This window comes from Coregonus lavaretus (assembly GCF_964263955.1).
Source record: "Coregonus lavaretus genome assembly, chromosome: 2".
Classification (NCBI taxonomy): domain Eukaryota; kingdom Metazoa; phylum Chordata; class Actinopteri; order Salmoniformes; family Salmonidae; genus Coregonus; species Coregonus lavaretus.
The window spans coordinates 76049933-76077216 of NC_139989.1; the positions used below are offsets into that span (position 1 = coordinate 76049933).

At 39.8% G+C, this 27284-nt stretch overlaps 1 protein-coding gene across 1 annotated transcript; it reads left to right on the plus strand.

Moving 5' to 3' along the window:
- Positions 1 to 4245: 4245 nt before the first annotated feature.
- LOC311140510 (NLR family CARD domain-containing protein 3-like) lies at positions 4246 to 26195 on the plus strand (the record flags this gene model as incomplete). Its single annotated transcript, XM_084175599.1, has 8 exons — positions 4246 to 4343; positions 10778 to 10894; positions 11197 to 11281; positions 11411 to 11639; positions 12060 to 13851; positions 21822 to 21995; positions 23441 to 23626; positions 26177 to 26195. The coding sequence occupies exons 1-8, from the start codon at positions 4261 to 4263 to the stop codon at positions 26193 to 26195; spliced, it is 2685 nt and encodes an 894-aa protein (XP_084031725.1). The 5' UTR covers positions 4246 to 4260.
- Between the last annotated feature and the right edge of the window lie 1089 nt (positions 26196 to 27284).

A 27284-nucleotide genomic window follows, 5' to 3' on the forward strand; every position in this document is an offset into this window, starting at 1 on the left:
GCGCGTAAGTGCAAGCCCTCAGAAACCCATAGAGATTGTATTGAAAGCTCTGATATTTGAAAAAAATAGATTTTACATGGGAGTCTATGAGAGACTTCTGGGCGATTTTCAACCTGACTGAAATCGCCCCAAAAGGGGGGGGGGGGGAGGGGGCATTTGAAGCACGACTTTAGCCTGATTGGACATTTAGTGGCAGATCAGACGTCTAGATTAGAACACTGATAACTACTGTTGCCGTGATATAATTGATTAGAAAAAAAATCCCTTCCTTTTCCCGTTTGGCAGTGCGTCGCCCATATCGCCCTAATGAACACACCGCCCCTGGTCTATATAGAGATACATAATACATATCTAGCTGAACCAACCACAGATGGATCTATAATGAGGTACACAATACATATCTAGCTGAACCGACCACAGATGGATCTATAATGAGGTACAGAATACATACAGTGGGGGAAAAAAGTATTTAGTCAGCCACCAATTGTGCAAGTTCTCCCACTTAAAAAGATGAGAGAGGCCTGTAATTTTCATCATAAGTACACGTCAACTATGACAGACTTTTTAATGAATTTATTTGCAAATTATGGTGGAAAATAAGTATTTGGTCACCTACAAACAAGCAAGATTTCTGGCTCTCACAGACCTGTAACTTCTTCTTTAAGAGGCTCCTCTGTCCTCCACTCGTTACCTGTATTAATGGCACCTGTTTGAACTTGTTATCAGTATAAAAGACACCTGTCCACAACCTCTAACAGTCACACTCCAAACTCCACTATGGCCAAGACCAAAGAGCTGTGAAAGGACACCAGAAACTAAATTGTAGACCTGCACCAGGCTGGGAAGACTGAATCTGCAATAGGTAAGCAGCTTGGTTTGAAGAAATCAACTGTGGGAGCAATTATTAGGAAATGGAAGACATACAATACCACTGATAATCTCCCTCGATCTGGGGCTCCACGCAAGATCTCACCCCGTTGGGTCAAAATGATCACAAGAACTGTGAGCAAAAATCCCAGAACCACATGGGGGGACCTAGTGAATGACCTGCAGAGAGCTGGGACCAAAGTAACAAAGCCTACCATCAGTAACATACTACGCCGCCAGGGACTCAAATCCTGCAGTGCCAGACGTGTCTCCCTGCTTAAGCCAGTACATGTCCAAGCCCGTCTGAAGTTTGCTAGAGTGCATTTGGATGATCCAAAAGAGGATTGGGAGAATGTCATATGGTCAGATGAAACCAAAATATAACTTTTTGGTAAAAACTCAACTTGTCGTGTTTGGAGGACAAAGAATGCTGAGTTGCATCCAAAGAACACCATACCTACTGTGAAGCATGGGGGTGGAAACATCATGCTCTGGGGCTGTTTTTCTGCAAAGGGACCAGGACGACTGATCCGTGTAAAGGAAAGAATGAATGGGGCCATGTATCGTGAGATTTTCAGTGAAAACCTCCTTCCATCAGCAAGGGCATTGAAGATGAAACGTGGCTGGGTCTTTCAGCATGACAATGATCCCAAACACACCGCCCGGGCAACGAAGGAGTGGCTTCGTAAGAAGCATTTCAAGGTCCTGGAGTGGCCTAGCCAGTCTCCAGATCTCAACCCCATAGAAAATCTTTGGAGGGAGTTGAAAGTCTGTGTTGCCCAGCGACAGCCCCAAAACATCACTGCTCTAGAGGAGATCTGCATGGAGGAATGGGCAAAAATACCAGCAACAGTGTGTGAAAACCTTGTGAAGACTTAGAGAAAATATTTGACCTGTGTCATTGCCAACAAAGGGTATATAACAAAGAATTGAGAAACTTTTGTTATTGACCAAATACTTATTTTCCACCATAATTTGCAAATAAATTCATTAAAAATCCTACAATGTGATTTTTTGGAGAAAAAAAATCTCAATTTGTCTGTCATAGTTGACGTGTACCTATGATGAAAATTACAGGCCTCTCTCATCTTTTTAAGTGGGAGAACTTGCACAATTGGTGGCTGACTAAATACTTTTTTTCCCCACTGTATCTAGTTGAACCAACCACAGATAGATCTATAATGAGGTACAGAATACATATCTAGTTGAACCAACCACAGATGGATCTATAATGAGGTACAGCATACATATCTAGCTGAACCAACCACAGATGAATCTATAATGAGGTACAGAATACATATGTAGTTGAACCAACCATAGAACCAATGAAAGCTCTTGTGTGTCGATATCTTCACTAGTTGTTCCTGGCATCAAACCTGTAAACAATCAGGATCAATTGAACTTCAGACACCCACCTGGATCCCTTCTGCTGGAAACGTGGCAACAAGATACACACACAAACACTAAATATTTCAACAGAAATCAAGGGGTACATTTAAATGTGGTAATGGAAAAACAAGGTCTGAAAAGTGGTTTCTAAAAACAAGATAAAAAGTAAGGAACAAGTTGTTTTATTCACATTTAATATTAACTTTGTAGTAGAGTGGTTGCTTGTTAAAAAATCATGCAGATCACAATTCATCCAAACAACTTGGCATAAGTCCTTGCCACAGTGCTATTGCTTGGAGCTAGGGTTGGGTTAGGGTTAGGGATAGGGTTGGGTTGAAGCTAGGGTTAGGGATTGAGTTGGGTTGAAGCTAGGGTTAGGGATAGAGTTGGGTTGAAGCTAGGGTTAGGTTTAAGCCAACATGTGGATGGACATGAGTCTAAGGTTTGAGGATATATAATCTCTTATCTGGCTGTAATGGGGGGAGAGAGAGAGAGAGAGAGAGAGAGAGAGAGAGAGAGAGAGAGCGAGAGAGAGAGAGAGAGAGAGAGAGAGAGAGAGAGAGAGAGAGAGAGAGAGAGAGAGAGAGAGAGAGAGAGAGAGAGAGAGAGAGAGAGAGAGAGAGAGAGATCCTACCAGTGTTTAGTTGTACCTTTACCTTCCTGTAGTTGGTCATTTGGAAGGATTATGTATGTAGGAATGGTCTAATATCACTCCCAATGTGTTCTCGCAAGGGAGGTATTGAACGGGGGTGTCAATTTTGACCGCTACCTTTTTGAGAAAAAAAGTATTACTTGTTAAACAATCTCTTTCTCTGAGCAATTGTATTAGTATCAAATCATTTAATTTAATAATTTGGGACCTTATTGTATACTTCAATGTTAGAGATATGTTGAAACTGGATCCATCATAATGATTCTACATAGTATAGTATGCCATGGCCTTTACTGGCCAAAGGTTAAACTACTGTTATGTTTATGCTATACTATGGGATTGAGTCACTAGACTTTGACCAGATATTATTGCATCCAAAGATCAACTGTACCTAGAACATAGATACAGAGCCACTTGTCATCAGGAAGGTGCTCTCTCAGCACAACGGAAAATATCTCAATGATTTGACATGTTCTGTTTGTGAATTCAGGCTACAAGGTAAGAATCTTCCAAGGGATTATTGTAAAGTGTGTAGGGAAATTAAAGATATGGTGTTATTATAGTATAGAGAATGACAGTAAAACACTCAGATCTAACAGTCCATTTCACCTGGGACAGGTACGTGTCAGTTCAATCATACAAAATGGCGCTAATTGGGCGTAGGCAAGTCAAATTCAAAAACATATTGTTCATATCTCGTATTATAGGATTCGTATATCGTGGTGATTTTACAATTTGTAAAAATGTTAATGTATCATAGTTCTAAATAATCTTTCAGAATATCAGAACATTTGTTGTTTTCAAAATTACAATGAGCTCCTACTTCCTTTGTAATTTGGTATGAAACCTGAACGTACTTTTCTTAACATTGATATTATGAATTAAATTCAATAATATCATAATAATAGCAGACCTGTTGAACAAAGCAACACACTAGAATGAGTTAAATTATTACAAGAAAAAGTGAGACATTATTATTATTAATTACTATTAATAATAATATTATTGTATTATTATTAATATTATATTATTATTATTATTATTAGTTCCACTACATGGAGAAAAGGTTAACATCATCAGTCATGACTACGTGTTGATGTGATTGTATTAAATCACCTGACTGTTTGGATGTATCTGTTAGTAAATGTTTTATTTCTAAGAGATAATGAATAAAATAGAACAATTGACCTTCAATAATTAGTTGTCACTGTGTTCACCACAACCAACATGTTGGATCTCTGTTTAGGGGTCAGTGGTCTAAAATGAGTCTCTCTGGGGAGAGAGAGGAGGGGGGCCCTGCCTCTAATATGAGTCTCTCTGGGGAGAGAGAGGAGGGGGGCCCTGCCTCTAAAATGAGTCTGTCTGGGGAGAGAGAGGAGGGGGTCCCTGCCTCTAAAATGAGTCTCTCTGGGGAACATGACACCAAAGCTAAGAGGTGAGATGACAATGTTGTTTAAGAATTTATAAGTTTATTTCTAAAACGCTATATCCACAATTTTTTCACGTGTCTGTAAAATATTGTTGTTCTAAGATGTTAATTAATAGATTGTTGTGTATTAATTTTTGTTTAGCAAAACGCTATTTAGCTGGAATGAAATGTTTGTATCCTGTATATTTGACTGTGATATGTGGTTGTCTCACCAGCACACACACACACACACACACACACACACACACACACACACACACACACACACACACACACACACACACACACACACACACACACACACACACACAACATCTTTACCAGCATACACAGACATCTTTACCAGCATAAACACACATCTATAGAAGTTTTGCATGACACAATCATTGTCTAATGATTGTGTCATGTCTAATATGTTGTCATGCATAACCTTATTGTTTTTACTAATTCTGATCGTTGTTACAAGCGTTGTTTTTGCTAAGAATATATAGGACAATATATGACAATAGGAATGGTTTAAAAATCCCAATATTCATTTTAAATGATCCTTATAAATAGCAGTGCTGGGGATTTTGAAAGCCATAGTCAGTCAATCAACAATAGAATAATACTCTTATGAAAAATATTGACCTTTAATTTAGTCTGTGGATACTATGCGACTAGAAAGGTTAGAAATGCATGTATGACATCACAGCACAGTTGAAAAAAATATGGCAGGTGGAAATCAAAAGAGGATGTTCTACGGAGATAGGTGGGCGGGGCAGAGAGTAGCAGAGGGGTGGGATTAAAAAAGATCATGATCGGTAATAGTCATTACTGTAAACACTATAGATGTCTGAGTACTATCTATCCAAAATGTAATGTGTATAAGTAATTATTATTATTATTATTATTATTATTATTATTATTATTATTATATATAAAAAGTAATTACTGTGTATAAAAGTATTGTATGGGGGGTAGAATTGATCTTGGTTATATGCAAACACACTGGTGGCCAGAGAGGCATCTCTTTGTTTGAACGATGGCCCACGTCAACTCTGGCTGACTTCTTTACAATACAAAACATTACAATACAATACAACTTTGTCCATTAGTTGCAGCAAACAACAAAAACATGTATTTTCTGCTCCATTCTTAACCCCCCCAAACAGCAGACCTCACACATACAGTTGAGACCAGCACAGGTTCAAGCTGCAGTGCAGTTCCCCTGGATGGAGAGCATGTTGTGGGGTTAAGGGCCTTGCTCAAGGGCCCAACGAAAGGTGAATGTTTTGAGGATGTGAACCCATTAGCTCTCCAGGGGTCAGATCAATTCCGCCCGTTCTTTCCAGCACCCGGCCCGGGATTCAAACTGGACACTTTTCGGCCACAGGTCCAATGCCTGCCACAGCTCCAACTCATTTGCCGCTGGGCGAAAACCTGAGTTAATATTCAGAAATAAGCATGAGTTAATCTGCCAAAATGAAGACAAAATGTTATGCAGACATCATTATTATGAAAACATACATGCAGTTGTCATCAGCAGCAGCCACAAGAGAGAGAGCCTCTGATAGTTCTGGGTAACTGCCAGACTGAGCAAAACATAGATAGTGTGTTAAAATACATGTAATGATTAACTAGGATATTGAATCACCAACATTTATTATACATAATTATTATACAGAAATCAATGCCAAAAGCACAAGACATACGGTAGCATGTAGTTCTATATTATTTATGGATTGATCATATAGAAATATAGAAACATTATTTTAACTACTCTAAAGCAATTACATGTGGCGCAGGAACCACTGACTCACTGCATTATTCTATAGTATTATCAAGACACCTGCTGTTAACTCTTAACATGTTAGAACAGCTCATGAGGTGTCCTAAATATCTGCCGACTAGAGACTTCATGCATAGCTTTAATTTATACCCATAAGAGTAGAATTGCTGATACAACACTTATACGACCAATTTTCTACTCTGAGACGCTTTTTTGGATATGGGCCCAGATCTCAAAATATTGTTATAAAAAAACTTTGAATGTTTGTTTTACATATAAAAAATAATAATAAATGGTTTTGTAAGACACTGTAAAGACTGGGTTTAGTTTATTGTTTGGCAGTGCTCATGTCCGCGTTCTGGAACTGTCCGCGTCCCCGTACGGTTTGGCGCCAAGCATATTGTCCAGTTACGCGCAGAGTGGTCTGAGGTGATCTCGGGGAACAACGACAGAGTTCGATACAGTGTTGAGATGCCGAAGTTTATTGTTCAATTTGCTTTTTGCTTTACGGTCAGGGACAGTATGAGTGTAGCCAGATCCTTTTCACTCGCTGTTCTTGTTTAATTGTGTGGTTCACCGGATTCGTCATCATCCTCGAGACGAGGGACAGACGAACGACCTGCTAGTTAGCCAAGCTAGTCGGTACAGCTAGCTAAGCTAGCTACTCTACCAGCAGCATCCTAGTTATCCTACCTACCACTACATCATCACCGGCTGCCTGCATTTCTTGTGGACCGATGGAGCTCCCGGGTTGTTTCTTCCACCTGTTAAATACCGTGGAGGGCTTCTCCCCTCTCATTGACGGATGCTGGCTTCCTACGCTCCCTCTGTCCGGTTCTCCCCTCTTCACTAGATGGACGGTAACTTTAGTGTTTAACCCCTCTGTGTCCAAGGACCAAACTTTTGAATATTATTTTCGGGGCGCCTCAAGTAGGCAGGACACACGTCATTTTTAACATTGCTTTTTTTCGGATAAAAACTAGTTAATTGCATCCGCCATGGAGCCCAGTTTAATAATATTACCTTCTGTCCCTGGTTATGATGTAATTGCGAAAAAACAGGCCTTATTTTAGGGTATTTTTCACCCTACCAGCTCCTATTAGTTCTATTGAGCTCCGTGACACCGACTCGCCTTCAGAACGTTCTATTCCCAGCCCATTGTTCTGCGTCACAATGCCAGCTTCACTATTGTTATCAATGAGACCTGCCTGCGTTAACCCTGTAGGTTTACCTCAGGTAACTTATTATTAACAAGGTTACGGCTACTTGGTGAGCGTTAACCCTGTAGGTTTACCTCAGGTAACTGATTATTAACAAGGTTATGGCTACTTGGTGAGCGCGCACACTGTTCACCTGAGTAGATGTTGTGGTCACCAATAGTGAGGTGAGACACAGTTTATGAGGCAATTGCTGGCGGATAGCCATCAAACATTAAAAATGTTCTGGTCATGGTTAACCATATTTGTTTTAAGAAAAAAGTGTACAATCTAAACAAAACGCATGTCCCTGTCCTCTTTTTCAAGATGTGGCCGATTTTAAAGAGCCAGAATACATTTTTTTATTAAGAAATAACACTTTTTTTGACAACTTGTTGTTTCTAAATGGCTGCTGGGTAATTTGATATGCATCGAAATCTTTGTTAGTAGGCATCAAATTGAGCGAATGCTGCGCAGGTTCACTGAGTTGCAAACCAAATGGATATAATGGGGTGATTGTTGTCTAATCGGGTGGTCTAGCTCATTGATTTGTAGATCTGACGCAGTTGCTACCTCAGATTATGAGCCTAGCAAGTGTCATGAGTGAGTTATGTAGTACCCACATACGGCCACATGGAGGAGCAAGAGTGCCATAAACCCATACTGTTTTTTGCCATATAAACCCTAAACCTAACAATCAATCAAATGTATTCATAAAGCCCTTTTTACACCAGCAGATGTCACAAAGTGCTATACAGAAACTCTTACCCTACTTATAACCTAATTTAGCCGTAACCCTAACCCCTAATTCTAGGGTAGGGTAGCCTAGAACACTTTTAGAAACTATTTTAGTAATAATATTATCTTAGTAAATACAATTATAGTATTACATAGCGTTTTGATTATTTTGTTGTTATTTTATTATATGTATAATTGCAAAACAGAACACTTGATAAATAAGACACATTTGTTTTATTTTTCAAATGTGGTTTGAATTGGGTGACTTAGTAAACTCTGTGTGAAAGTCCAGCAAATGGCGTGGGTCAGGTTTGAGACTGATCTAATTCACTTTATTTCTCAGCTGCCTCACCAATGTCTGTATGTGAATTAATAACTTTTAATTGCTAAATATTTCCAATAGATGGCAGCATAAGACAACGAAGCATCAGTCATAGGCTACAAGCAGCAATATGATTGACATAAAATATTATGCAACCAAATACTATATGTCCCATGATTTTCTAAGATGGTCACTCATTACTTTAGTTAGCTATATATCTCGTATTAGGCCTGTGATGCTTTTGGAAGAGCAACAAAATATTGACTATAGCAGGTGTTGAACCCCGGGTAAATAATCACTAGTCAGATGCACTAACCTCAACCCTAGTATACATGCATTATAGAAAATAATCTTAATATCTGATATTGGGAGTAAATAACCTCGGAATAGAAAAGACAAGAGTGCATCTTCCAGCCCGCCAATAAATTACATCAAATCAAATCAAAGTGTATTTGTCACATACACGTGTTTAGCAGATGTTATAGCGGGTGTAGCGAAATGCTTGTGCTTCTAGCTCCGACAGTGCAGTAATATCTAACAAGTAATATCTAACAATTTCACAACATATACCCAATACACACAAAACTAGTAAGGAATGGAATTTAAGAATATATACATATATGGACAAGCAATGACAGAGCGGTATGGACTAAGATACAGTAGTATATTATAGAATACAGTATATACATATGAGATGAGTAGTGCAAGATATGTAAACATTATTAAAGTGAACAGTGATTTCAATAGGCAGCAGCAGCCTCTAATGTCCTAGTGATGGCTATTTAACAGTCTGATGGCCTTGAGATAGAAGCTGTTTTTCATTCTCTCAGTCCCAGCTTTGATGCACCTGTACTGACCTCGCTATTGGATGATAGCGGGGTGAACAGGCAGTGGCTCGGGTGGTTGATGAATCTGACAATGAATGTACTAGGAAAATAAGTTTTTCTCGACCAGAGGTGACTAAAGTAATGTCCAGGCGTTAGCAGTGTGGAAAGGGACAGTAAAAAGCGTGTGCAGGAGTTTTCCTGTGAGGGGGAGTGGTGGTGTATCCAGGGAGAAAACTAAACTAACCTTCTGAAATGTCATTCATGGTCTTATGCTGCCATCTATTGGAATTATTTAGCAACTGCAGTAGTACTGAATAACGTGTATATCCTTACTAAAGTAGTAATTACTCAGAATTGCAAAATATGACATTTTCTAGTTCATTTTACCACTTACAACAATAAAATAACAATTTATAGCATAGCACAATGAAACTGACATAAACCAAAAACAACATACATTTAGATAATTATAAAAAATTAATAACAAACAATGTATTTAGATGGGTGACATTATCTGCCAAAGTAACACCTCAATCGAGCGTTCTTTTTGATTATTATTACTGTGTAAAACCTAGCAGTACTACTTATTTCTCAGAGAGTGAGACAGATATATATTATTACTGTGTAAAACCTAGCAGTACTACTTATTTCTCAGAGAGTGAGGCAGATATATTATGACTGTGTAAAACCTAGCAGTACTACTTATTTCTCTGAGAGTGAGGCAGATATATATATTATGACTGTGTAAAACCTAGCAGTACTACTTATTTCTCAGAGAGTGAGGCAGGTATATATTTTTACTGTGTAAAACCTAGTAGTACTACTTATTTCTCTGAGAGTGAGGCAGAAATATATATATAGCTGTGTAAAACCTAGCAGTACTACTTATTTCTCTGAGAGTGAGGCAGATATATATTATGACTGTGTAAAACCTAGCAGTACTACTTATTTCTCTGAGAGTGAGGCATATATATATTACTACTGTGTAAAACCTAGTAGTACTACTTATTTCTCTGAGAGTGAGGCAGATATATTATTACTGTGTAAAACCTAGTAGTACTACTTATTTCTCTGAGAGTGAGGCATATATATATATATTATTACTGTGTTAAACCTAGTAGTACTACTTATTTCTCTGAGAGTGAGGCAGATATATATTATTACTGTGTAAAACCTAGCAGTACTACTTATTTCTCAGAGAGTGAGGTAGATATATATTATTACTGTGTAAAACCTAGTAGTACTACTTATTTCTTTGAGAGTGAGGCAGATATATATATATTATTACTCTGTAAAACCTAGCAGTACTACTTATTTCTCAGAGAGTGAGGTAGATATATATTATTACTGTGTAAAACCTAGCAGTACTACTTATTTCTCTGAGAGTGAGGCAGATATATATTATTTCTGTGTAAAACCTAGCAGTACTACTTATTTCTCAGAGAGTGAGGCAGATATATATTATTACTGTGTAAAACCTAGCAGTACTACTTATTTCTCTGAGAGTGAGGCAGATATGTAGTATTTAGCAAAAAACATGATTAGAGTAGATGAGAGATGTAATCCTTGTCTCTGTTGTGTTGAAGTCCAATCAAGCAGGAGAGACCAGCCTCCCCTGTACCCAGCTGTGTGTCCATGAAGAGTGACCTGTCTATGAATCAACCTATGAAGTTTAGAGAGGGAGACTTTTCTGCTGAACAAAGGTAAGAAGAACTCATGGGTCATGGTCAGTGAGTTAAACAACACTGTCTCTAGTCATTTCTCCTCTCCCATTTTACCATTTATTTTTGTTGTTTTCATAATCCATAGGCTAATAATTTTTTCCATTTTCATAGTCCTGAAACAATATTAAACAAACACTACATCCCTCCCTGTGTGTGTGTGTGTGTGTGTCTGTGTGTGTGTGTGTGTGTGTGTGTGTGTGTGTGTGTGTGTGTGTGTGTGTGTGTGTGTGTGTGTGTGCACTCCCTGGATGAGGAGATGTAATCTCATGTTTTTTCCACAGAAACCAACAGGAGAGATCAGAGTCAGAGATTCTCAGTGGTCAGTCTTCCCAGAGTCATCAAACAGACCTGGCCTCCATATTCAGTGTATGTGGTCCTGTTATGTACATTTGTTTTTGTTTACCTCAAGTAAAGTTGATCTTTCAATCATTAATTCATGTGTTAATGAGAAAGCATTTAGTCTCTTGCTTAACTGATTTACTTGATTTCTTTCAGTTGCTTGAAGAGAATATTATGACATTTGTGAAGAACGAGCTGAAGATGTTCAAGAGGATTCTTAGTCCAGAACTCCCAGAAGGCTTTGAGAGTCAGAAGCAGGATAAGGAAGTGGTGGATGCTGAAGATGAGAAGCAGGAGAGCAGTGCCAGAGAGGGGGCTCTGAAGATCACACTGCACGTCCTGAGGAAAATGAACCAGAAGGAGCTTGCTGACACACTGGAGAAAAGTAAGAGCTGTCTGCCTCGTGTTGAATGCTGTTTTATAACATTTAAAAGCTGTAGCTAAAGTACAGCTAAAGTAGCTGTGTAACTCAATGATATTGTAGCAGCCTTAACACAACACCTAGTGACCTCATCAACTAGCAGCAGGGATGTGTTGTGTTGTGTTGAGAGAGAGAGAGAGAGAGAGAGAGAGAGAGAGAGAGAGAGAGAGAGAGAGAGAGAGAGAGAGAGAGAGAGAGAGATAATACCAATAATAATATAATCAGTCATACCAGTCTGTAATGCATTATGAGAACATTTACACATTTATACAGTCAGTTATACAAATAAATTATTATAATTTAAAATGTTATAACAGTCCCACAATATTGTAGGCATTAAAACAGACGTAATATTAATATCCTCTGTGTTATTTCTTCATTCAGATGAGCTTGCTGTGATTTGTCAACGTGAACTCAAATCGAATCTAAAGAAGAAGTTTCAGTGTGTATTTGAGGGGATTGCTAAACAAGGAAACCCAACACTTCTCAATAAGATCTACACAGAGCTCTACATCACAGAGGGTGGAACAGGAGAGGTCAATAATGAACATGAGCTGAGACAGATTGAGACAACAACCAGGAAACAAGCAAGACCAGAGACTGCAATCAAATGTAACGACATCTTCAAACCCTTAACTGGACAAGACAAACTTATCAGAACTGTGCTGACAAAGGGAGTCGCTGGCATTGGAAAAACAGTCTCTGTGCAGAAGTTCATTCTGGACTGGGCTGAAGGAAAAGCAAATCAGGATGTCCAGTTTGTATTTTCATTCCCTTTTCGGGAGCTACATTCGATGAAAAAGAAAAAACAGACTTTCATTGAACTTCTCAATCACTTCTCAATGGAAACCAAAGAATCAAGAATCTCCAACTACGACAAGTACAAAGTTCTGTTCATCTTTGATGGTCTGGATGAGTGCCGACTGCCCCTAGACTTCAAGAAGAACAAGATATGCTGTGACATCACAAAGTCAACCTCAGTGGATGTTCTGCTGACAAATCTCATCAAGGGAAATCTGCTTCCCTCTGCTCTCCTCTGGATAACTACCCGACCTGCAGCAGCCAATAAGATCCCTTCAGGGTGTGTTGACCAGGTGACAGAGGTACGAGGGTTCAATGACCCACAGAAGGAGGAGTACTTCAGGAAGAGATTCAGTGATCAGGACCTGGCCAGCAGAATCATCTCACACATAAAGACATCAAGGAGCCTCCACATCATGTGCCACATTCCAGTCTTCTGTTGGATTTCTGCAACAGTCCTTGAACACATGTTGAGTACAGACAAGACAGAAGAGATGCCCAAGACTCTGACTGAGATGTACACACACCTTGTGGAGTTTCATACCAAACAGAAGAATGAAAAGTATCTTGGGAAAGAAGAGACAGGTCCACACTGGAATAAAGAGAGCATTCTGTCACTGGGAAAACTGGCTTTTCAACAGCTTGTGAATGGCAATCTGATTTTCTATGAAGAAGACCTGAAAGAGGCTGGCATTGATGTCAATGAAGCCTCAGTGTACTCAGGATTGTGCACACAGCTCTTTAAAGAGGAATGTGGGCTGTACCAGGACAAGGTGTACTGCTTCGTGCATCTGAGCATTCAGGAGTTTCTGGCTGCTGTATATGTGTTCCTCTCATTCATCAACAACAATGAGAATCTAATGGCAAAACCTCAATCAACCAGGAACTTTTTTGCACTGTTCAGAGACATGCCTGAAGTTACTTTCTACAAGAGTGCTGTGGATAAAGCCTTACAAAGTGAGACGGGAAACCTGGACCTGTTCCTCCGCTTCCTTCTGGGCCTCTCACTGGAGTCCAATCAGAAGTACTTACGAGGTCTACTGACAAAGACAAGAAGCAGCTCACAGAGCCATGAAGAAACAGTCAAGTACATCAAGGAGAAGATCAGGGAGAATCCCTCTCCAGAGAGGTGCATCAATCTGTTCCACTGTCTGAATGAACTGAATGACCATTCTCTAGTGGAGGAGATCCAAAGCTACCTGAGATCAGGAAGTCTCTCAGAAGAAGAACTGTCACCTGCACAGTGGTCAGCTCTGGTCTTTGTGTTGCTGACTTCAGAAAAGGAGCTGGATGTGTTTGACCTGAAGAAATACTCCAGATCAGAGGAAGGTCTTCTGAGGCTGCTGCCAGTGGTCAAAGCCTCCAGAGCTGCTCTGTGAGTACATAAAATGACATTTAAGTACTAATCATCAGGAAGAAATATTCAGTTTAGAGAAATATATATGTATTATAATATGTATATAATGTATAATATTACATTGAAAAACTTACTGAATCAATGCATTGATGTTCACATTAGTATAACAATATGACCATACAATTCTAGGAGACGGAAGATTAATCTATATGTTGTTTAAGAGAATAAACCAAATGCATCTGCCATTGTCCTTCTACACTACTGGTGTTAAATTAACAGTGTGTTTGTGAAATCATGATGATCTCTCTGTCAGGCTGTCAGGCTGTGGAGTCACAGAGAAAGGCTGTACTTCTCTGGTCTCAGCTCTGAGTTCAAACCCCTCACACCTGAGAGAGCTGGATCTGAGTAACAATGACCTGAAGGATTCAGGAGTGAAGCTGCTCTCTGCTGGACTGGGGAATCCCCACTGTAAACTGGAGACTCTGAGGTCAGTATTCCTGTAGTTGGTCAACAAGTGATAACTGTTCACCAGATTCATATGTGTTTACCAGGCACACATAGTCCACACCATATGTTTACATTTTAGTCATTTAGCAGACGCTCTTATCCAGAGCGACTTACAGGTAGTGAATACATATTTTTTAAATATTGGCCCCCCGTGGGAATCGAACCCACAACCCTGGCGTTGCAAACGCCATGCTCTATCAACTGAGCTACATCCCTGCCGGCCATTCCCTCCCCTACCCTGGATGACGCTGGGCCAATTGTGCGCCGCCCATGAGTCTCCCGGTCGCGTCAGAGCCTGGATTCGAACCAGGATCTAGTGGCACAGTTAGCACTGCAATGCAGTGCCTTAGACCACTGCGCCACTCAGGAGCTTATATGTGTTTGGACAGTGAAGCTTACAGTTTTAAATTTGGCGCTATAATCCAGCAATTTAGATTTCAGATAAAACGTTTCATATTAGGTTACAGTACAGAATGTCACCTTTTATTTTATGTTAATGGTGAGAGGTTAGCATGTTTTGTTGTATTATCAGGATTAATTTAGTAGTGTTTAGAAACATGTTATCTACTCACTTAGACAGAAGATTAATCCAGTCATCATCCACCATTCAGTTACTATTGGGCAAAACATAACCCAAAACACAACCAAAACAAACTGCAAATGCAACCAACGAGTTTGGGACCAAATACTAAACCTTTGACTACTTTAATACACTTGAAGTGAATTGGTCAGAATACTTTTGACTTCTTCAAATGGGGGGAATCGATACATAAAGTGCTTTCATTTAAAATGTTAGCTTCTCTGTCAAAATAGATATAGTGTGGACTGTATACTCAATACAATCTAAATCTGATACCTCACCGTCTGTCTTTTGACTGATACTGCTTTTTAAACTGCTCTGGTCAGTCTACTCAAATATTTGTACTATACAGTGAGGGAAAAAAGTATTTGATCCCCTGCTGATTTTGTACGTTTGCCCACTGACAAAGACATGATCAGTCCATCATTTTAATGATAGGTTTATTTGAACAGTGAGAGACAGAATAACAATAAAGAAATCCAGAAAAACGCATGTCAAAAATGTTATAAATTGATTTGCATTTTAATGAGGGAAATAAATATTTGACCCCTCTGCAAAACATGACTTAGTACTTGGTGGCAAAACCCTTGTTGGCAATCAGAGGTCAGACGTTTCTTGTAGTTGGCCACCAGGTTTGCACACATCTCAGGAGGGATTTTGTCCCACTCCTCTTTGCAGATCTTCTCCAAGTCATTAAGGTTTTGAGGCTGACGTTTGGCAACTCGAACCTTCAGCTCCCTCCACAGATTTTCTATGGGATTAAGGTCTGGAGACTGGCTAGGCCACTCCAGGACCTTAATGTGCTTCTTCTTGAGCCACTCCTTTGTTGCCTTGGCCGTGTGTTTTGGGTCATTGTCATGCTGGAATACCCATCCACGACCCATTTTCAATGCCCTGACTGAGGGAAGGAGGTTCTCATCCAAGATTTGACCGTACATGGCCCCGTCCATCGTCCCTTTGATGCGGTGAAGTTGTCCTGTCCCCTTAGCAGAAAAACACCCCCAAAGCATAATGTTTCCACCTCCATGTTTGACGGTGGGGATGGTGTTCTTTGGGTCATAGGCAGCATTCCTCCTCCTCCAAACACGGCGAGTTGAGTTGATGCCAAAGACCTAGTTTTTGGTCTCATCTGACCACAATACTTTCACCCAGTTCTCCTCTGAATCATTCAGATGTTCATTGGCAAACTTCAGACGGGCCTGTATAAGTGCTTTCTTGAGCAGGGGGACCTTGCGGGCGCTGCAGGGTTTCAGTCCTTTCACGGCATAGTGCAGGGTTCTGCAATTCCGGTCCTGGAGGGCCGAAACACTTGTGTTTTTTTAATTTCTACCTGGTAGTTAATTGCACTCACCTGGTGTCCCAGGTCTGAATTAGCCCCTGATTAGAAGGAGAGGATGAAAAACAGAGGTGTTTCGGCCCTCCAGGACCGGAATTGAAGAACCCTGGCATAGTGTGTTACCAATTTTTTTCTTGGTGACTATGGTCCCAGCTGCCTTGGGATCATTGACAAGATCCTCCCGTGTAGTTCTGGGCTGATTCCTCACTGTTCTCATAATTCCTGTAGTTCCTGTAGTTCCTGGAATTCCTGTAATTCTCCTGAGTGGCGCAGTGGTCTAAGGCACTGCATTGCAGTGCTAGCTGTGCCACTAGAGATCCTGGTTCGAATCCAGGCTCTGTTGTAGCCGGCCATGACCGGGAGACCCATGGGGCGGCGCACAATTGGTCCAGGTAGGGGAGGGAATGGCCGGCAGGGATGTAGCTCAGTTGGTAGAGCATGGCATTTGCAATGCCAGGGTTGTGGGTTCGATTCCCACAGGGGGCCAGTATGAAAAAAATTAAAAATATAATGTATGCACTAAATGTAAGTCGCTCTGGATAAGAGCGTCTGCTAAAATGTAAATAATCATTGCAACTCCACGAGGTGATATCTTGCATGGAGCCCCAGGCCGAGGGAGATTGACAGTTTTTTTGTGTTTCTTCCATTTGCGAATAATCGCACCAACTGTTGACACCTTCTCACCAATTGTTTGGCGATGGTCTTGTAGCCCATTCCAGCCTTGTGTAGGTCTACAATCTTGTCCCTGACATCCTTGGAGAGCTCTTTGGTCTTGGCCATGGTGGAGAGTTTGGAATCTGATTGATTGATTGCTTCTGTGGACAGGTGTCTTTTATACAGGTAACAAGCTGATATTAGGAGCACTCCCTTTAAGAGTGTGCTCCTAATTTCAGCTCATTACCTGTATAAAAGACACCTGGGAGCCAGAAACCTTTCTGATTGAGAGGGGGTCAAATAATTATTTTCCTCATTAAAATGCAAATCAATTTATAACATTTTTGACATGCGTTTTTCTGGATTTTGTTGTTGTTATTCTGTCTCTCACTGTTCAAATAAACCTACCATTAAAATGATAGACTGATCATTTCTTTGTCAGTGGGCAAACGTACAAAATCAGCAGGGGATCAAATACTTTTTTCCCTCACTGTACATGTTCTATCTAGAAGCAATAATCTGATAATTTCTAATAATGATACATTAATTTATGAATAGATATGGCAGGTTTCAGGACACTGATATATCTGAATATGTTGAAAAAATATACTGCCACTATTTTCACCGCCAAAGAATAGCAGTGTGGTTTTAATATGATTTGACTCTTTGCAGGCTGTCACACTGTCTAGTCACAGAGGAAGGCTGTGATTATCTGGTCTCAGCTCTGAGGTCAAACCCCTCACACCTGAGAGAGCTGGACCTGAGCTACAATGACCTGAAGGATTCAGGAGTGAAGCTGCTCTCTGCTGGACTGGGGAATCCCCACTGTAAACTGGAGACTCTGAGGTCAGTATTCCTGTAGTTGGTCAACAAGTGATAACTGTTCACCAGATCCACATGTGTTTACCAGGCACACATAGTCCACACCATATGTGTTTGGACAGTGAAGCTTACAGTTTTTAATTTGGCGCTATGCTCCAGCATTTTGGATTTGAGATAAAATGTTTCATATTAGGTGGAATTACAGAAAGGTCACCTTTTATTTTATGTTAATGGTGAGAGGTTAGCATATTTTGTTGTAGCCTCTGGAACTCTCTCACTCATTATTATTAATGATTAATTCATAATTTTTCTTAATCATGGCATCATCAGGATTCATTTAGTAATGTTTAGAAACATGTTATCTACTCACTTAGACAGAAAATTAATCCAGTCATCATCCACCATTCAGTTACTATTGGGCAAAACATAACCCAAAACACAACCAAAACAAACTGCAAATGCAACCAACGAGTTTGGGACCAAATACTAAACCTTTGACTACTTTAATACACTTGAAGTGAATTGGTCAGAATACTTTTGACTTCATCAAATGGGGGGAATAGATACATAAAGTGCTTTCATTTGAAATGTTAGCTTCTCTGTCAAAATAGATATGGTGTGGACTGTATACTCATACAATCTAAATCTGATACCTCACCGTCTGTCTTTTGACTGATAATGCTTTTTAAACTGCTCTGGTCAGTCTACTCAAATATTTGTACTATACAGTGAGGGAAAAAAGTATTTGATCCCCTGCTGATTTTGTACATTTGCCCACTGACAAAGACATGATCAGTCCATCATTTTAATGATAGGTTTATTTGAACAGTGAGAGACAGAATAACAATAAAGAAATCCAGAAAAACGCATGTCAAAAATGTTATAAATTGATTTGCATTTTAATGAGGGAAATAAATATTTGACCCCTCTGCAAAACATGACTTAGTACTTGGTGGCAAAACCCTTGTTGGCAATCAGAGGTCAGACGTTTCTTGTAGTTGGCCACCAGGTTTGCACACATCTCAGGAGGGATTTTGTCCCACTCCTCTTTGCAGATCTTCTCCAAGTCATTAAGGTTTTGAGGCTGACGTTTCGCAACTCGAACCTTCAGCTCCCTCCACAGATTTTCTATGGGATTAAGGTCTGGAGACTGGCTAGGCCACTCCAGGACCTTAATGTGCTTCTTCTTGAGCCACTCCTTTGTTGCCTTGGCCGTGTGTTTTGGGTCATTGTCATGCTGGAATACCCATCCACGACCCATTTTCAATGCCCTGACTGAGGGAAGGAGGTTCTCATCCAAGATTTGACGGTACATGGCCCCGTCCATCGTCCCTTTGATGCGGTGAAGTTGGCCTGTCCCCTTAGCAGAAAAACACCCCCAAAGCATAATGTTTCCACCTCCATGTTTGACGGTGGGGATGGTGTTCTTGGGGTCATAGGCAGCATTCCTCCTCCTCCAAACACGGCGAGTTGAGTTGATGCCAAAGACCTAGTTTTTGGTCTCATCTGACCACAATACTTTCACCCAGTTCTCCTCTGAATCATTCAGATGTTCATTGGCAAACTTCAGACGGGCCTGTATAAGTGCTTTCTTGAGCAGGGGGACCTTGCGGGCGCTGCAGGGTTTCAGTCCTTTCACGGCATAGTGCAGGGTTCTTCAATTCCGGTCCTGGAGGGCCGAAACACTTGTGTTTTTTTAATTTCTACCTGGTAGTTAATTGCACTCACCTGGTGTCCCAGGTCTGAATTAGCCCCTGATTAGAAGGAGAGGATGAAAAACAGAGGTGTTTCGGCCCTCCAGGACCGGAATTGAAGAACCCTGGCATAGTGTGTTACCAATTTTTTTCTTGGTGACTATGGTCCCAGCTGCCTTGGGATCATTGACAAGATCCTCCCGTGTAGTTCTGGGCTGATTCCTCACTGTTCTCATAATTCCTGTAGTTCCTGGAATTCCTGTAATTCTCCTGAGTGGCGCAGTGGTCTAAGGCACTGCATCGCAGTGCTAGCTGTGCCACTAGAGATCCTGGTTCAAATCCAGTCTCTGTCGTAGCTGGCCGCGACCGGGAGACCCATGGGGCGGTGCACAATTGGTCCAGGTAGGGGAGGGAATGGCCGGCAGGGATTTAGCTCAGTTGGTAGAGCATGGCATTTGCAATGCCAGGGTTGTGGGTTCGATTCCCACAGGGGGCCAGTATGAAAAAAATTAAAAATATAATGTATGCACTAAATGTAAGTCGCTCTGGATAAGAGCGTCTGCTAAAATGTAAATAATCATTGCAACTCCACGAGGTGATATCTTGCATGGAGCCCCAGGCCGAGGGAGATTGACAGTTTTTTTGTGTTTCTTCCATTTGCGAATAATCGCACCAACTGTTGTCACCTTCTCACCAATTGTTTGGCGATGGTCTTGTAGCCCATTCCAGCCTTGTGTAGGTCTACAATCTTGTCCCTGACATCCTTGGAGAGCTCTTTGGTCTTGGCCATGGTGGAGAGTTTGGAATCTGATTGATTGATTGCTTCTGTGGACAGGTGTCTTTTATACAGGTAACAAGCTGAGATTAGGAGCACTCCCTTTAAGAGTGTGCTCCTAATCTCAGCTCGTTACCTGTATAAAAGACACCTGGGAGCCAGAAACCTTTCTGATTGAGAGGGGGTCAAATAATTATTTCCCTCATTAAAATGCAAATCAATATATAACATTTTTGACATGCGTTTTTCTGGATTTTGTTGTTATTCTGTCTCTCACTGTTCAAATAAACCTACCATTAAAATGATAGACTGATCATTTCTTTGTCAGTGGGCAAACGTACATAATCAGCAGGGGATCAAATACTTTTTTCCCTCACTGTACATGTTCTATCTAGAAGCAATAATCTGATAATTTCTAATAATGATACATTAATTTATGAATAGATATGGCAGGTTTCAGGACACTGATATATCTGAATATGTTGAAAAAATATACTGCCACTATTTTCACCGCCAAAGAATAGCAGTGTGGTTTTAATATGATTTGACTCTTTGCAGGCTGTCACACTGTCTAGTCACAGAGGAAGGCTGTGATTCTCTGGTCTCAGCTCTGAGGTCAAACCCCTCACACCTGAGAGAGCTGGATCTGAGTAACAATGACCTGAAGGATTCAGGAGTGAAGCTGCTCTCTGCTGGACTGGGGAATCCCCACTGTAAACTGGAGACTCTGAGGTCAGTATTCCTGTAGTTGGTCAACAAGTGATAATTGTTCACCAGATCCACATGTGTTTACCAGGCACACATAGTCCACACCATATGTGTTTGGACAGTGAAGCTTACAGTTTTTAATTTGGCGCTATGCTCCAGCATTTTGGATTTGAGATAAAATGTTTCATATTAGGTGGAATTACAGAATGTCACCTTTTATTTTATGTTAATGGTGAGAGGTTAGCATATTTTGTTGTATCCTCTGGAACTCTCTCACTCATTATTATTAATGATTAATTCATAATTTTTCTTAATCATGGCATCATCAGAATTCATTTAGTAATGTTTAGAAACATGTTATCTACTCACTTAGACAGAAAATTACTCCAGTCATCATCCACCATTCAGTTACTATTGGGCAAAACATAACCCAAAACACAACCAAAACAAACTGCAAATGCAACCAACGAGTTTGGGACCAAATACTCAACTTTTGACTACTTTAATACACTTGAAGTGAATTGGTCAGAATACTTTTGACTTCTTCAAATGGGGGGAATAGATACATAAAGTGCTTTCATTTGAAATGTTAGCTTCTCTGTCAAACTAGATATGGTGTGGACTGTATACTCAATACAATCTAAATCTGATACCTCACTGTCTGTCTTTTGACTGATAGTGCTTTTTAAACTGCTCTGGTCAGTCTACTCAAATATTTGTAATATGCATTTTTGTATCTACAAGCAATACTTTGTTAATTTGTCATTTCCAATAATGAAACATTCATTTATGAATAGATATGGCAGGTTTCAGGACGCTGATATATCTCAATATGTTGCAAAAAATATACTGCCACTATTTTGACCACCAAAGAATAGCAGTGTGGTTTTAATATGATTTTACTCATTGCAGGCTGTCAGGCTGTCTAGTCACAGAGGAAGGCTGTGCTTCTCTGGTCTCAGCTCTGAAGTCAAACCCCTCACACCTGAGAGAGCTGGATCTGAGTAACAATGACCTGAAGGATTCAGGAGTGAAGCTGCTCTCTGCTGGACTGGGGAATCCCCACTGTAAACTGGAGACTCTGAGGTCAGTATTCCTGTAGTTGGTCAACAAGTGATAACTGTTCACCAGATCCACATGTGTTTACCAGGCACACATAGTCCACACCATATGTGTTTGGACAGTGAAGCTTACAGTTTTACATTTGATGCTATGCTCCATCATTTTGGATTTGAGGTAGAATGTTTCATATTAGGTAACAGTATATAATGTCAAATTTTATTTGAAGGTATTCATACATATCTGTGTTACTGTTTAGAAATGAAAGCACTTAATGTATCTAGTTCACCCATTTGAAAAAGTCGTAATAATTTGGACATATTCACTTATAATGTATTAAAGTAGTCATAAGTTTAGTATTTGGTCCCATATTCCTTACCTGCAGTGATTACGTCAAGCTTGTGATTCTACAAACTTGTTGAATACATTTGCAGTTTGTTTTGGTTGTGTTTTGGATGATGTTTTTCCTAATAGAAACTGAATGGTGAATAATGTCCTGTCATTTTGGAGTCACTTCACTTGTATTGTCAGTAAGAATAGAAGATGTTTCTGAACACTTCTACATTCATGTGGATGCTACTATGATTATGAATAATCATGAATGAATCGTGAATGATGATGAATGAGAAAGTTACAGAGGCACAAGGATCATAACCCCCTCTGTTATTGGTAATGGTGAGAGGTTAGCATGTTTTGTTGTAGCCTCTGTAACTTTCTCACTCATTATTATTCATGATTCATTCATGATTTTTCTAAATCATGTAATCATTAGGATTAATATAGTAGTGTTTAGAAACATGTTATCTACTCACATAGACAGAAAATTACTCCAGTCATCATCCACCATTCAGCTACTATCGGACAAAACACAACCCAAAACACAACCAAAACAAACTGCAAATGCAACCAACGAGTTTGGGACCAAATACTCAACTTTTGACTACTTTAATACACTATAAGTGAATTGGTCAGAATACTTATGACTTCTTCAAATGGGGGACTAGATACATAAAGTGCTTTCATTTCTAAATGTTGAAACAGATATGTATGAAAATACCCTCAAATAAAAGGTGACATTATATACTGTCACCTCATATAAAACATCTGATCTCAAATCCCAAATGTTGGAGTATAGAGCCACATTTAAAATGTTAGCTTCACTGTCAAAATAGATATGGTGTGGACTGTATACTCAATACAATCTAAATCTGATACCTCACTGTTTGTCTTTTGACTGATACTGCTTTTTAAACTGCTCTGGTCAGTCTACTCAAATATTTGTACTACATATTTTTATATCTACAAGCAGTACTTTGATAATTTGTCATTTCTAATAATGAAACATCCATTTATGAATAGATAGGGCAGGTTTCAGGACACTGATTTATCTGAAAATGTTGAAAAATATACTTTCAATATCTTCACCACCAAAGAATAGCAGTGTGGTTTTAATATGATTTGACTCTTTGCAGGCTGTCAGGCTGTCTAGTCACAGAGGAAGGCTGTGCTTCTCTGGTCTCAGCTCTGAAGTCAAACCCCTCACACCTGAGAGAGCTGGATCTGAGTAACAATGACCTGAAGGATTCAGGGGTGAAGCTGCTCTCTGCTGGACTGGGGAATCCCCACTGTAAACTGGAGACACTGAGGTCAGTATTCCTGTATCACTCAATGAACACACACTCATTGGACACACATACACACACACACACACACACACCAACACACACACACACTGTAAACACACACACTGGACACATACACACAAAGGACACACACACACACACAAACACACACTAGACACACACAAACACACACACACTGGACACACACACACACAATGATTAATTTAGTAGTGTTTAGAAACATGTTATCTACTGTTAATAATCATACATTAATTCATGTATATACAGTACCAGTCAAAAGTTTGGACACACCTACTCAATGAAGGGTTTTTCTTTATTTTTACTATTTTTTCCATTGTAGAATAATAGTGAAGACATCAAAACTATGAAATAACACATATGGAATCATGTAGTAACCCAAATAGTGTTAAACAAATGAAAATATATTTTATATTTGAAATTCTTCAAATAGCCACCCTTTGCCTTGATGACAGCTTTGCATACTCTTGGCATTCTCTCAACCAGCTTCACCTGGAATGCTTTTCCAACAGTCTTGAAGGAATTCCCACATATGCTGAGCACTTGTTGGCTGCTTTTCCTTCACTCTGCCGTCCGACTCATCCCAAACCATCTCAATTGGGTTGAGGTCGGGTGATTGTGGAGGCCAGGTCATCTGATGCAGCACTCAATCCCTCTCCTTACACAGTCTGGAAGTGTGTTGGGTCATTGTCCTGTTGAAAAACAAATGATAGTCCCACTAAGCCCAAACCAGATGGGATGGCGTATCGCTGCAGAATGCTGTGGTAGCCATGCTGGTTAAGTGTGCCTTGAATTCTAAATAAATCACAAACAGTGTCACCAGCAAAGCACCCCCACACCATAACACCTCCTCCTCCAAGCTTTACGGTGGGAACTACACATGCCGAGATCATCCGTTCACGCACACAGCTTCTCACAAAGACACGGCGGTTGGAACCAAAAATCTCAAATTTGGACTCCAGGCCAAAGGACAAATGTCCACCTGTGTAATGTCCATTGCTCGTGATTCTTGGCCCAAGCAGGTCTCTTCTTATTATTTGTGTCCTTTAGTAGTGGTTTATTTGCAGCAATTGAACATCTTGGCATGGTTCTGTTATAATCTCCACCCGGCACAGCCAGAAGAGGACTGGCCACCCCTCATAGCCTGGTTCCTCTCTAGGTTTCTTCCTAGGTTTTGCCTTTCTAGGGAGTTTTTCCTAGCCACCGTGCTTCTACACCTGCATTACTAGCTGTTTGGGGTTTTAGGCTGGGTTTCTGTACAGCACTTCGAGATATTAGCTGATGTAAGAAGGGCTATATAAAATAAAATTGATTGAATTCGACCATGAAGGCCTGATTCACACAGTCTCCTCTGAACAGTTGATGTTGAGATGTGTCTGTGACTTGAACTCTGTGAAGAATTTATTTGGGCAGCAATTTCTGAGGCTGGTAACTCAGATGAACTTATCCTCTGCAGGAGAGGTAACTCTGGGTCTTCCATTCCTGTGGCGGTCCTCATGATAGCCAGTTTCATCATAGTGCTTGATATTTTTTGCGACTGCACTTGAAGAAACTTTAAAAGTTCTTGAAATGTTCCTTATTGAATGACCGTCATGTCTTAAAGTAATGATGGACTGTCATTTCTCTTTGCTTATTTGAGCTGTTCTTGCCATAATATGGACTTGGTCTTTTACCCAATAGGGCTATCTTCTGTATACCACCCCTACCTTGTTACAACACAACTGATTGGCTCAAACTCATTAAGGAAATAAATTCCACAAATTACCTTTTAAGAAGGCACACCTGTTAATTGAAATGCGTTCCAGGTGACTACCTCATGAAACTGGTTGAGAGAATGCCAAGAGTGTGCAAAGCTGTCATCAAGGCAACGGGTGGCTATTTAAGAATCTAAAATCTAAAATATATTTTGATTTGTTTAACAGTTTTTTGGTTACTACATGATTCCATGTGTGTTATTTCATAGTTTTGATGTCTTCACTATTATTCTACAATGTAGAAAAATTGTTTTAAAAAAACTAAACAAAAACTTGAATGAGTAGGTGTGTCCAAACTTTTGACTGGTACTGTATATAAATTAATGTATCATTATTAACAATAGATAACATGTTTCCAAACACTACTATATATGAATAGATATGGCAGGTTTCAGGACACTGATGTATCTGAAAATTTTGAAAAAATATATTTTCACCACCAAAGAATAGCAGTGTGGTTTTAATATGATTTGACTCTTTGCAGGCTGTCAGGCTGTCTAGTCACAGAGGAAGGCTGTGCTTCTCTGGTCTCAGCTCCGAAGTCAAACCCCTCACACCTGAGAGAGCTGGATCTGAGTAACAATGACCTGAAGGATTCAGGAGTGAAGCTGCTCTCTGCTGGACTGGGGAATCCCCACTGTAAACTGGAGACTCTGAGGTCAGTATTCCTGTAGTTGGTCAACAAGTGATAACTGTTCACCAGATCCACATGTGTTTACCAGGCACACATAGTCCACACCATATGTGTTTGGACAGTGAAGCTTACAGTTTTACATTTGGTGCTGTGCTCCAGGATTTTGGATTTGAGATAGAATGTTTCATATTAGGCAACAGTACAGAATGTCACCTTTTATTTTAGGGTATTTTCATACATATCTGTTTTACTGTTTAGAAATGAAAGCACTTTATGTATCTAGTTCTCCCATTTGAAAAAGTCTTAATAATTTGGACATATTCACTTATATTGTATTAAAGGAGTCTTAAGTTTAGTATTTGGTCCAATATTCTTTGCCTGCAGTGATTACATCAAGCTTGTGATTCTACAAACGTGTTGAATACATTTGCAGTTTGTCTTGGTTGTGTTTTAGATGATGTTTTTCCCAATAGAAGCTGAATGGTGAATAATGTCCTGTCATTTTGGAGTCACTTCACTTGTATTGTCAGTAAAAATAGAAGATGTTTCTGAACACTTCTACATTCATGTGGATGCTACCGTGATTATGAATAATCATGAATGAATCGTGAATGATGATGAATGAGAAAGTTACAGAGGAACAAGGATCATACCCCTTCTGTTATTGGTAATGGTGAGAGGTTAGCATGTTTCGTTGTAGCCTCTGTAACTTTCTCACTCATTATTATTCATGATTCATTCATGATTTTTCTTCATCATTGCATCATCAGGATTAATTTAGTAGTGTTTAGAAACATGTTATTTACTCACTTAGACAGAAATTTACTCCAGTCATCATCCACCATTCAGTTACTATCGGGCAAAACATAACCCAAAACACAACCAAAACAAACTGCAAATGCAACCAACGAGTTTACAACCAAATACTAAACTTTTGACTACTTTAATACACTATAAGTGAATTGGTCAAAATAGTTATGACTTCTTCAAATGGGGGACTAGATACATAAAGTGCTTTCATTTCTAAACGGTGAAACAGATATGTATTAAAATATCCTCAAATAAAAGGTGACATTATATACTGTCACCTCATATAAAACATTTGATCTCAAATCCCAAATGTTGGAGTATATAGCGACATTTAAAATGTAATCTTCACTGTCAAAATAGATATGGTGTGGACTGTATACTCAATACAATCTAAATATGATACCTCACTGTCTGTCTTTTGACTGATACTGCTTTTTAAACTGCTCTGGTCAGTCTA